This window comes from Chelonia mydas, chromosome 1 (genome assembly GCF_015237465.2).
Source record: "Chelonia mydas isolate rCheMyd1 chromosome 1, rCheMyd1.pri.v2, whole genome shotgun sequence".
Classification (NCBI taxonomy): domain Eukaryota; kingdom Metazoa; phylum Chordata; order Testudines; family Cheloniidae; genus Chelonia; species Chelonia mydas.
Window position 1 is genome coordinate 224,436,036 of NC_057849.1, and position 12,770 is coordinate 224,448,805.

General features: G+C 45.1%; 1 protein-coding gene across 5 annotated transcripts; it reads right to left on the reverse strand.

The window, feature by feature from the left end:
* Nucleotides 1–2,799: 2,799 nt before the first annotated feature.
* On the reverse strand, nucleotides 2,800–12,083 carry UPK3A (uroplakin 3A). Of its 5 annotated transcripts, none has more exons than XM_037914469.2 (6): nucleotides 11,681–12,083; nucleotides 10,666–10,821; nucleotides 7,107–7,386; nucleotides 6,245–6,327; nucleotides 4,840–4,972; nucleotides 2,800–3,827 (listed from the first exon to the last, which is right to left on the reverse strand). In XM_037914469.2, the coding sequence occupies exons 1-6, from the start codon at nucleotides 11,733–11,735 to the stop codon at nucleotides 3,728–3,730; spliced, it is 807 nt and encodes a 268-aa protein (XP_037770397.1). In that variant the 5' UTR covers nucleotides 11,736–12,083; the 3' UTR covers nucleotides 2,800–3,727. The 5 variants fall into 5 exon arrangements, with proteins under 5 accessions (XP_037770397.1, XP_043393671.1, XP_043393654.1 ...); XM_043537736.1 differs by having other exon boundaries at nucleotides 2,800–3,830; nucleotides 12,018–12,066; XM_043537719.1 differs by having other exon boundaries at nucleotides 2,800–3,830; nucleotides 11,862–11,994.
* Nucleotides 12,084–12,770: the final 687 nt, after the last annotated feature.

A 12,770-nucleotide genomic window follows, 5' to 3' on the forward strand; every position in this document is an offset into this window, starting at 1 on the left:
GAATAGATTGTTTAGCATAAGAAAGGTGGGGGGAAATCTGGGGGGAGGAGTTAGTGGGTTAGAGCTTATTGTAATAAGCCATAAATCCAGTGTCTCTACTCAGTCCATGATTTTTTGTCTCACAAAGTTATGAATTTAAGCTTCCAGGCTCAACTATTGAAGGGATTGTGCAGTTTTTCCTCCTTTTTTCCCTATAATGGAGAGGCTAACCCTAACCCTCCAGTTTTTCCTCCTTTCCCCCATGACTGGAGGGGTATTAAGTAGCAACTTCACCTTGAATGGCCCCTTGAAATAGGTTGTATGCCGTATTGTTGTAGCCATGTTGGTCCCAGGAATTAGAGAGAAAAGGAAATATTGAAACGTATGTTAACTACTTATATTGAACAATCTGTTTCACCTTGTATTTAGCTGTGACAATGAGCTTGTTTCCCAGACATGAAGAAGGGCTTGTCTTCATTACCAGGGTAAGTCGGCCTAAGTTACGCTACTCCAGCTATGTAGCTTAGGTCAACTTACCCCGGTGTCTTCACTGCACTGCATCGACGGGAGACACTCTCCGGTCAACTTACCTCAGACTATGTCTACACTACCATGGTAAGTCGACCTACACTACGCAACTCCAGCTACGTGAATAATGTAGCTGGAGTCGACGTACCTTAGGTCGACTTACCGCTGTGTCTACGCCCTGGGGGGGTCGATGGGAGACTTATCTTACTCTTCTCGTCATGGGTAGAGTACCGGCGTCGACTGGAGAGTGATCTGCAGTCGATTTGACGGGTCATTAGTAGACCCGCTAAATCAACTGCTGGTGGATTGATCTCAGAGCATTGATCCCTGCCGTAGTCTAGACCTGCCCTTACTCTTCTTGGGGAGCTGGAGTACCAAAGTTGACTGGAGAGCGCTCTGCCGTTGATTTAGGAGGTCTTCAGTAGATCTGTTAAATCGACACCCAGTGCATCGATCTCCCTGGTAGTGAAGACAAGCCCAAAGAGCTCTGTGTAAGCTCGAAAGCTTCTCTCTCTCACCAACAGAAGTTGGTCCAATAAAAGATATTATCTCACCTACCTTGTCTCTCCCACCTATGACAGTTTAGGTGTTTTATTACTTCTTCAGTTCTTTGATTAGGGAGAATGATTGGATGCAATAATAGGCAAGCTAATGCTACACTATCTCCTGAATCTCTTTCATAGGTCACTCTAATTCAGGGGTGGGCAAACTTTTTGGCCCGAGGGCCACATCTGGGTATGGAAATTGTATGGCAGGCCATGAATGCTCACGAAATTTGGGGTTGAGGTGCCGGAGGGAGTGACAGCTCTGGCTGGGGGTGCAGGCTCTGGGTGGGGCAAGAAATGAGGAGTTCAGGGTGTGGGAGGGGGCTCTGGGCTGGGGCAGGGAGTTGGGGTGCAGGTGGGGGAGTGAGGGCTCCAGCTCATGGTGCAGGCTCTGGAGTGCAGGAGGTGGATCAGGACTGGGGCAGAGTGTTGCGGTGCTGGAAGGGGTCAGGGGTGCAGGCTCCAGGTGGCATTTGACTCAAGCAGCTCCCGGAAGCAGCAGCATGTCCCCCCTCCCACTCCTACATGGAGGTGTGGCTAGGCAGCTCTGTATGCTGCCCTGTCTGTAGGCGCCGCCCCTGCAGCTCCCATTGGCTGCAGTTGCTGGCCCATGGGAGCTGCGGGGGTGGCACTTGGGGCAGGGGCAGCATGCAGAGCCCCCTGGCTGCCCCTACACATAGGAGTCAGAGGAGGGATATGCTGCTGCTTCTGGGAGCCATGTGGTGCCACAGCACACGTGGAGCGGGTCAAGCCCCAGACCCTGCTCCCTGGCAGGAGCTCGAGGGCTGGATTAAAACATCTGGAGGGCCAGATGTGGCCCCCGGCTTGTAGTTTGCCCACCCCTACTCTAATTGCAGTAGACCACACCTATCTTTAACTGGATTATTCTGTCCTACAGACAAGAATTACACATATAACAATAGCCAGTAGGATGTCTAGGAAGAAACATTTTATTATGGTGAAGTTTTACATTAAAAGAATGCCCTTTGTACACTTCTCTAAGGAGTTTAACTGTTAAAAACCAGAAAAAATATGCTGTTTTCTTTCAATATATCTTAATGTAAAATTAACAAAGACTTGGGTAATTGTGCCAGTGATGTGTTTATTAGCCACCCATTCTACTGGTGGCTGCAAAAAGATTGATATTTGCTAAACCAAGACAGGCTTAAACTGACTTTATCACTAGTCTATGACAAATTTATTATGTCAGTGACAGCTATGTGAATGTTATGAATACTTAGTTGGGTACAGTAGGAGTTGCTTATGTACACAAAGTTTGAGAAGGCTTCAAGCTAGACACATATTCAGTGCAACTTGGGAAGGCTAGTGGGAGGAGAAACTCAATGGTAGTATAACTTTTCCACTTATACTGGTCAGTGGGACAGAATTGTAGTGAAGGAAAGAAATAGATGACCAGCTCGCTTCCAGCAGTATAAGTTGAGAATGTGCAGTTTGATCAGTTCATGTTACTATAGTAGGATTAGCAGCTGATGGAACCAGCCAAACCCCCCTCCACTGTCATGGTGTATGAAGTGTCAAGGATATCCCAGCTCTCAATAGTAGAGGCTACAGATTCCATCACCCAGCTTTCATTAAAAGTGACTTTGTCTCTCAGGCAGCATAACTTCCAGCCACTATTTTAGTTGAGAACACTAATCCTGGAGAGAGACAGAAGCTCTCTGAATATTTACAGCCCAGATTTTCTAGGGAGTTGGACACTAAGAACTTCCATAAGAAGTAGGGTTGCCTAGGTCTACTAAGAGAGAGATGCTTTTGTGTTGTATACCAGTGCTAGTCCACAGTTATGTAGAACTAGAGACCTGAAGTCTGGCCATTGCAGGGAAGTGCCATTTAAAAAAAAAAAATTGTAAGGATGGTAGCAGGGAGCTGTCTAGAGCTGAGAAAGTTGCTGATGCCCTATGCATCCATATCCCTCAGTTGTAGTTTCTAGCAGGTGGTTAGTTTGCCTCTACCCTGCTTTAAATGAAATTTTGGTACTAAGAGCTTGATGCATCAGATCAGAGGCCAGCTGCTATCAAGCCTTTACTAAAAACTGCATACACTATTAAGTACTGTTCTCAATATAAAGCCTTTCCTTACCTACATCACATTCTCACATAGGTAAAAGCAGCTAAATAAGAATCAAAGGTTGAGCTCAGCTTTAGAACTTATTTAGCTTCTAACCTATAAACAAGGATAATTATGTACTAAAATAACTCTAGCCCTGTGAACTTGAAAGTTGTGAGTATGTTACTCTAGCCCACACTAATACACGGTCATTTTCTCTCTCCTCCCACTAAGCCGGGCAGTCACTGAGGACTATGAACTGCACTCTAGAGTCAGAGCTCTCTACCACTCTTCATTTTTGGAAGTATGCAACCAAAAAATGGGTTAACTGTAGGTTAGAAGTGCCATGAGCCTAATGACAAGATTACTTGGTGCCATAATTTGTGACTGCAGCCAAATGAAGATAGTGGTGCTATTCTCTAGGAGTTGAAAGAACACTATATGTTTAGAACACCTGTGCCATTCACCTTCAGTTACTGAACTTGAGTATCTAATCAACGTGACCTATTCAGAGTTCAGCAGAAAAGGGCAATTCTTTAATATTAGTACATTTGTAGGTGTTCAGTTGACGTTCAGCCATGGTAATGGACTCTTCTTTCCCTCAAGGCTCACTGGTTCACTCCCTCAGAGCTGCCCTGAGATCTTGGTACACCCTGCTGGGTAGTCAGAGACTCGTGTGTGGTCTCTGTGGATGCCTCTCCTGCTGCCCTGCTTGAAGAGAAAGAGCTTTTAATTCTGATGGAGGTTTCTTAAGCTATAGGCCAGTCACACAACTGATTTGGAAAGATTAAAGCATCACTTATCACCAAGCTTTATAAAAACCTACCCATCTTTTTTAGATGGTCGTTTCTCTTCAGTTATTTCATCTAGGACTTAATCCTATACTGTTTAGTCCAAAAGTCAGGCAGGATTCATGGCATGCAAGACTTTAAGACAGCAGTTCTAAGAATGAGATTTTCCCCCCACCCCCCACATTGGAAGAACAGTTGCAATGTCAAGGTTTTTAAGCTACCCCCTATGTAAGTTAGAGTTACCTAAAGAGTTCATTCCCCTAAGCCTCATAGGGCCTAAGTTGATCCTTGATTACTAGTTTTCTCCCCTCTAATAAGTCAAGAGGCCATTCACAGCAGCAGAGTCTGACAGGAGTCTACTCAAATTTTTACTCATTGCAGAGTGACAGTTGTCATTAGCATCTCTTGGGAGGCAGGAAGATCCAATGCCCAAGTAACCATCCTTAGCAGGTGCAGCATTTGGTCTATATTCCAGGTCAGTAAGTCAACTCCCCAGCCTCCCTTTAGAACCTTGTACCCAGTTCAAGAGACTGGAAGTTATTCCCATGTTCTCATAGCAAGACCACATTCAGACTGTAAGCAACTGCAACTCCATGACTTATTGTGCTGCACCCACTTAAGTCAGGTGAGCACTAAGGCCAAGGTTCTAGTAAAACAGTGTGATTTAGTGTGTAGGAGGGACAGGTCACTAGCTTTCTTGGTCTGTTGTCATGACCCTACCTCTCAGGGGAAGATGCTGCTTTTAGGTGCAGACCAGAAGGTTGAGACACCTGTCCTCTTGCTGAGAAGCTATAATTCCCACTAGCTGAGAAGCTATAATTCCCAGCTTGAGACATTCATAATGAGGGGTCAGACCAATCATTTGATGGGTTAGATACTTGGTGGTGTTTAGTTCTGCACTCAGACTGTGAAGTGTAACGGTAACTTACATGACAAAGAAGAATATGGAGGCAAGAAATCCAACAACTAGAAGGAACATAAGAGTGCTTAAGACTGATGTGATGACAATCATTCCTCCACTCCTTCGCCCAGGCCAGGTATCAATTGTTGAAGGTTGTTTTACTAGGAGAGGTGGGATGAAGAAAAAAAAATTACTGTACATATTTAGGAGGTGCCAAGAGACCAGAAAGAGTGACTAAACAGCATAAACTAGGGAAGTTAATGGCTCAAGCCTTCCCCACCCCATAGTATCTGGTGTTACTTTTGAAGTCCATGTACTACTTTTCTTGGCATTTCAACATCCTTCATTTGAAATCTTGAAGACCTTTACAGAATTAGTTTAAGACTCAAAAATAGCTCTGGGTATATTTCCCTATATTACACTTTAAATAGAGGTATAGAGAGGTTAAGTGATTTATCTATCTAGTGACTGCAGCAGAGGCAGAAATAGAATCCAGACCTCAGCTCAAACCACTACACAAACATAACAAAAACCCCCCCGTCTTTGTCACGTTTGGGCTTTTTGTCCTGAGGGCATCAGGGGAGAAGTAGTATTCCAGAGTTACTTCTACCACTTAGCTTTAATAATGCATAAAGCTTTTTTTGGTCAGAGAGGACTGGAATCTCTCTTTAGCCAGCATCTTGGCAGAAAAATGACTAAATGTCCTAAAGCATATTGTGATAGGGTCGGGCCAGATGGCTATAGGAGAGTATTTTTTTTTTGTTGAAACAAAAGATATATTAGCCCCAGGCTCAATAGGTCCCTTTTCCCTGGTAAGGTAACAGGGAAGGTTCCAGAATAATCAGGAACCTTCTGGAGACAATTAAGACAGGCTGATTAGAACACCTGCAGCCAATCAAGAAGCTGCTAGAATCAATTAAGGCAGGCTAATCAGAGCACCTGGGTTTTAAAAAGGAGCTCACTTCAGTTTGTGATGTGCATGTGAGGAGCTGGGAGCAAGAGGCACTAGGAGCTGAGAGAACGCGGACTGAGATGTACAAGCATCATTAGACATCAAGAGGAAGGTCCTGTGGCGAGGATAAAGAAGGTGTTGGGAGGAGGCCACGGGGAAGTAGCCCAGGGAGTTGTAGCTGTTGCACAGCTGTTCCAGGAGGCACTCTAGACAGCTGCATTCCACAGGGCCCTGGGCTGGAACCCAGAGTAGAGATCTGGCCCGGGTTCCCCCCAAATCCTCTTAACTCCTGGTCAGACATGGGAGTCGTCAACCTGGACTATGGGTTCAGAAAAATGGCCAAGCTGAGGGCTGCCGTGAAGCTCCAAGGCGAGCAAATCCGTGAATAAGAGCAAGACCCACCAAGGTAGAGCAGGAACTGTGTCACAATATTTATTTCTTCCCCAAGAGGGAGCAGTTGACCTTGGTATGAGGTACTTACCCCTACTGGTTTTCATTGGGTCAGACCAGAGAGTTTGGTCTTTCACAACACCTGCAACCACATCTACTAAGAGGTACTTAAACCTGGAAGCAGAGACAGGCAGGTTAATCATTCTAGCAAATGCTTTGACAATCTGGCACAAACCAATCCAGTAGCTGCCAAAAAATGAAGACTAGATAACATCTTTGTTAGAGATACATATAAAAAGAGACAGGCAATCAGGGGTGGCTGGCTGGCTATTCCAGAAGTTTTAGAGGGGCAACAGAGGAGAGTTAGTACAAAATCCTCTCCCACCTGTCACAGTAGGTTTTTCAGTTTGTTCTTGTGTGCTTGTTAACTGTGCTAGTTGTTGACAACCTTCCAACAGTACTGTCTCCTAGTTAAATTCAGTATGATCTACACTAAGTTTCTGGGATGGTGTCCAAAGACTGGGCGCTGCAGGGCTCCCCTGCTACAGGAAAGCATGGAAGAGACAGTCAGGTTACCAGCTGGTGTATTATACTAGAGCAGATGAATAAGAGCTCTGCAGGCACCGAGTCAGAGCCATTCAATAGCCAGTTGAGACACAAGGATTAAGGATCTCACACTAACTTTGAGAAAGGTAGCCATTTAATTTAGTTTCAGCCCAGATACACCACTAGCCCTGAAGGGCTTAAGCATGGGTGGGGCAGTGAAGGTTATCTTTGTGTTTGGCTCTACTCAGAGCCATCCTTAATGGAACAGTGAGGGCTCTGTTCCTGCAGTTGAAAGGAACAGTTTCACTATGATCAATTAGTGCAGCTTGCAAGTTAGTTTCATACCAAGTTAACCTTAGTGCCAAGTGGAAGGACACCCCTATCCAAAAGAGAATTGTGAACTATACCTGTATGTTGTATCCTCAGCAAGAGGTGGGTTACAGGCACCAGAGAAGTTTGGGTCATATAAACAAGTCACATCATCTCCCACTCTGAAGAGGTATTGTTTCAAGACATCTGAAACTTTTTTCAGATTTACAACATCAGCTAGCATGGGGGGTGATGCACAATTGGGCACATTAAACAATGCAGCCCTGTAAGGTCCAAGTTGTCCTCCGTTGGTGTCTTGGAAAGTGGTGTTGAGAGGTTTACTGCTATTGTCAATCACAGCTGAGCTTACAGTGCTTGCTGCAAGATAGATTGGATATTTCAGCATAACGTTTGTTACAAGTGCCCTTCCCATCCACCCACCCAACACTGAACCCTCAGCTTTGTCAAAAGGAAGTACCTGAACAGACCCACCATGTTCAATTTTAACTTTTAGGGGCCCAACAGACCCTTTCCTTTGCCCCAGCCCCCAACTTCCCTGCTACATCACTAACAGCAGCCACAGCAGAGGCCAGAAGAGATAGACCCAAGACCAGCACTGGTGGTGGGAGGAAAGCACTTTCTGTAGCATCTGTTCTCCTGTCCCACCAAGCCATGAATCAGTTTACTTTTAGAGGCCTTGTTTGCCTCCACCACAAGAGATGTAAGAAGCAACTGTGCTCCTATCTCCCCAATGGCTCCTGTAGCCGTCTGACAAGACAGCCTTGGGAAAGAGGAAGTGCCTCTGTGGGCTGCTCTGCTTCAGAGTGGAGTAAGTTGTCAGGGTGTATTGCCCCCAGACAGCCTGAAAAGGGACATCAGGGGACAGCTGAGGGAGCTTGGAAGGCTGGTTAATTAAACCAAGTCATCCCTCAAGTGACAAGCCAACAGTGGCTCCTGTAGGTGTCCGGGTCTGTGTGGCTACCCCAGCCTTCTGTGCTCCACTTCTGGGTGGGATGGGTGAATGCCTTGAAGCAAGAGGGCTGTAGGTATTTTCACTCACACACAGAGAGGCTCTGTATGTCCTTCCTAGCATTAGATCAAAGGACTCTCAGGAGGCACACAGAGGGCCAGCTGTCAACACTACAGCAATCAGGAAGGGGCAGGGACCAGCCCAGCAAGCTCTGCTGCTGCACTCCCACAAGCACTTTTGTATTTGAGCCTCTGCTACTTTTAATGGGTACAAATGCTCTCTCATTCCTGCCTCTGTAGGTGTCCCCCACCACAAGAACTGAGGAGCAGCCCCTACTGACAGCACAGTATGTGGGGATGGAACAGAATCCCTCCCTACCCCAGGGCCAAGCTTCTCCTTAGCAGTCATCTTTGGGAAACCCACTACTTCATCCTCTCCCCTCACAGTGCTGAGGCTGACACAGAATGCAGCTGCTCTTCATAACTAGCCCCACCCCACACTCACTGGTGAATGTACCAAGGAGCAGGGGCAGGACTTATCCCTGCAGGAGGGAGAGGCAGCTGAGCCAAACCCTCCCCCAAATATTTCAAATAGTGTAAGGCAATAGTCTGGCCCTTACTCACCCCAGCCCTCTCCTGCCCGCCAGGGACAGTCAGTACTGAGAGTGCAGCCACACTAAGGCCCAGCTTTAAGCATTTGGATATGAGGTAATGCATTTAAATTTGCCAACCAGTCCCCACCCCGGCACACACACAAGTCACCATGAAGTAGTATTATGGTAGTTCATGGGCAAGTTTCATCTACCCCATAATGTAATCCCAGAAAAAAAATTCACATGTCAGACATTAGTAATAATGTGGCACTAATCAAGTTAGTATAAAGTCTCACACCTATCAGGGTTACCTTCTCAAATATTCAGTAGAGGATCTCTGCACATTATCAAGGCAGAGTGTGTTCCTTTGATGGCAGGGAATAAGCCAAGTACTCCCAGGCTAGACAATGTACACAGTGTCTGAGGAAGTTAAATCCATGTCAGTAATGCTTCCCCTCACCGTATGGGGTACCTTAGCATGATGAAACATGCTGCTTTCCAAGGCAGAGACAAAACTTTAAAGAAATTGTCCCAGTTCAACAAGTAGCCAGGAAAGGTTTCCTCATTTCAATGGCTGAATGCAATTCCTCCTAGCAGAAGAAGTTCTTCCTTTGTAGCTGTGCATGTGTTTTATTTATGGAGTGCACGTTATGGAATTTACTGTATGTAAAAGGGATAGAATAGTTTGAGAGGAGTTTCATAACAGATAGCTTTCAAGGTGGAATATTTTGAGACAAGCCACATGTCAGGAAAGTCTTTATAAAAAAAAAAAAACTTCTACAGGTAGAAGCCTGGCGCCATTACGAGACACAGTTGTGTTTTAGTACTAAAACATCCTATAATACCAGCACATTCACGGCTACCCAGGACAGTTGAGTCTGTTTCAGGAGTTCTCAAATATTCAGAGTTAAAGTTCTTTAGTAGTAAGGAAGCATCTCCACATCCATCCTTCCAGAATGCAGTAAGCCATGGGAGCCAGGGATATGCCTGCCAGCTAATTGAATTTCCTGGGCTATTAGTTTGTTACTGCCAGACTTACACAAGGTCTCATTTCCTGTGTCTGACTTAAGGAGAGAAAGAACCTTGTTACTGACATAGCTATAGTTGCTAAGCTGTTACATGACTTAGTTGAGCCTACTATTTGTACTCAACATACATTCTTTGAAGGAAGAAAAGGAGTACTTGTGGCACCTTAGAGACTAACAAATTTATTTGAGCATAAGCTTTCGTGAGCTACAGCTCACTTCATCGGATGGCTTATGCTCAAATAAATTTGTTAGTCTCTAAGGTGCCACAAGTACTCCTTTTCTTTTTGCGAATACAGACTAACACGGCTGCTACTTTGAAACCTATTCTTTGAAGGCTCATCCTTCTTCGCCTAGACTCGAGCCTCCTGATATTAGCTTGGCTCTGCTGACGTCCACTTAGCACTCAAGTGTTGCTAAATTGACTGCCCCTACAGTTTGCATCCTTTAACAGCAAAGTTGGAAGCAGCAGCAATCCAAGTATCCTCTGCACTTGGACCGAACACACCTGACTTCACCAGGAAGTCACCTCATCTTTTCCCCTCATTAGAAAGTGTACTCATGTTTGAGCAGTCCAGTTAACTCACCTGATGCTGAGTTGATCAGAATAGACAAGGACCAGTCATGTACAACATTAGTAGTTAGAGCACCCATGACTAGTGGACAGTAGTCAACATGCTTGGTTCTCGTCTATGCTGACCAGTCAGCCATAGGCAATATAATATCAGCCCACTTCATTGTTATGCTGAAGTGCTAGAACTAAAGTTTTTGTTAAGACCAGTCCTAGCAGAGAACAGGGAACAGACCATCAACTGGTATAGATCAGCAGGGCTCCATTAAAGCTAATAGAGGTATACCACTTTACACCCCTCTGAGGAACTGGCTTTTGTTCTATATGTACTTTAGCCCTTGTTCTCTTTGCCCTGGCTTCCAATTACAAGTGGGCACTTGTCACACACACACTGCCACCAGAAGTGGAGGTCATCAAGTTTTAAAGAATTACATCATGTAGTTTCAAAGAGGGCAGGGGAGAGAAAGGAAAAAGAAAGGAAATAAAGCCAGATACTTACCAGAGTCAGCCATTGCATACAAGTAGACCATATAGGAGCTACCTGGAGACAGTGAATCATCAAACATACAGAAAGGTTTCTCTAGAGCAATTGTAGTAAGGGTAGGATTGTTTGTAGCAAGTTTGGGGTTTGCAATCTGAGGCCTCAAATTCTGAGCTAGAAGAAACAGGAAATAGAAGTGTAATATTTAATCAGTTTCCCCTCCTCCCTCAGACATAACTACAATGTTTAAATAATAAGACCATTTCAAATAAAAGGTGGGTTTGGACCCTGTACTGGGAATACTTCTGAGTCATGCTCCATCCCTTTCACACCCCACTCTTCTTTCTGGAAAGAGAGCAAAGCCACAAGCAATACAGTCGCTTCTTGCAACCTCTGGATACAGTTAGTGCTAGTAAGGAACTCATGGGAAGATCTATTATATCCTCCCTAGTGGGAATAGAGAGCAATTTCAGCAAGCCCTGAGCAGAGGAACAGAAGAGGGTACATTCAGTCTCTAGGTCTCCTGAATTAGAAGGGGGGAAAAAGCAGTTTGAGATTAGAGCAATACTGAAAATATGGTCTTGAAAAAAGAAAAAAAAAAAAAAGCGCACACACATGCAAGTAGGGATTAGTACTAGACTCTCCCACCTCACCCCAACCTCAAGTCTTCCAGGGCAGTATAAGCAACAACCCCTGCAAAAAGCTTTATACTCAAGGCTGAGTCTGGTGACACTTCTCACTCCCCTCCAGTTTCCCTACTATTTCAAACACCAGACTAACTCAGAAGAAAGACAAGACTCAGTTTGCTTGGGACTGCTTTATCGCTTGAAGCAAAGCCATTTAAATACAGATTTACAATCCCTGATCATCCCAGCTCTTCCCCCAAAACCCAGTGGGTAGGGGGAAGACACCTAAAGCCTTTAAATTAAAAAAGGGGAAATAAAAACAGTTAATTGTTTGTGATCACAAACCAAAAAGTGAGAAGGACTTAAATCTCAGTGGGAGAGATCACAGGCAGACAGATACCACTTACCCACACACAGCTGCCCTAGCCAGCAAAGAGCTAGTACAACCCAATGGCCCTGCATGCTCAGGTACTGTAGAGAACCCCCCACAAAAACTATGCTAGAGAATAGCTGTTGCCCAAAATCACTCTAATAGCTCGTTGCTTTGTATCCTCTGCACTTGGACCGAACACACCTGAATCTCCTCACCTGCCAGTAAGTAACCTGCAGTGTTGTGCCCTAACTAATCGGACAGCCTCTCCCTCCAGCCAATCAGCAGCTAGCTTTCCACTCCCTCTCTCAGCCTATTTGCATGCCTTCCCCCCCAGCACACCAAGGTGTATCCAGGCTGCAAGGGATAGAGACCTTGTCCCTGCCCAACAGGACTATCTCACAAGGCTTGGAGAGAGGCGCAGTCCATCTCCCACAGGTGCAGCTGCAAGGTGTTTCCATCATCCCTTTAAATGGCTTTGGTCCTGCCCTATTGTTTCCCTTTCACACCTGCTGGGAAAGGGAGCTGAGATCATTTGCTTGAGGGTGCGGGATTGAGGTAGGCCTAAGAAGAAGCCCAAATTGGGGGGAGAGGAGGGGAGGGACTGACTATTTGAATCCTGATTCTGATCTAATTTTTGAAATGGTCCCCTGTCTGAAGCCAAATTCAGAATTTATCTAGCCATGAATTTAGGGGTCAAAATCCAGCTCTGAATTTTGCTTCTTGGGGTTATCTTGTACAAAAAACACAATGGATCTGATTCCTGTTATACCAATGTGAATCTGAGGTAAATTCACTGAAGTCAATGGAATTGCACCAATGGCAAACCAGTGTGAGAGAATTGGACCTGAATTATTGAAGTGGGACGATCATGTGCCTTCCTCATTATGTACTGCTGTCATTGATGATATAGGGGCTTCCAGTTCTGATCGTGGAGCTGATAATCCCATACTTTAAAATAAACAAAACAAAGTAAAACAACCATCCCAGTTCCTTAAAAAAATTTACAGCATTAGTGGGCCAAATTATTCTTGAAGCCATTGCACTTACTACAGATTTATACCACTATCATTATGATCCAACTTTATCTCCCTAACTGTACTTTTTTAGGATAAACCAATTGCCCC

What these genes read in the sequence shown, in the direction of transcription:
- UPK3A (XM_043537711.1), bottom strand. Translation starts at nt 11,735, where the DNA reads ATGCAGGGCCATTGGGTTGTACTAGCTCTTTGCTGGCTAGGGCAGCTG. An exon ending in GCTAGGGCAGCTGTGTGTGG is followed by an intron (nt 10,822 to 11,680) that starts GTAAGTGGTATC and finishes TGTTTCTTCTAG; the next exon opens with CTCAGAATTTGAGGCCTCAG. An exon ending in CCCAATGAAAACCAGTAGGG is followed by an intron (nt 4,973 to 6,244) that starts GTAAGTACCTCA and finishes CACCTCTCCTAG; the next exon opens with TAAAACAACCTTCAACAATT.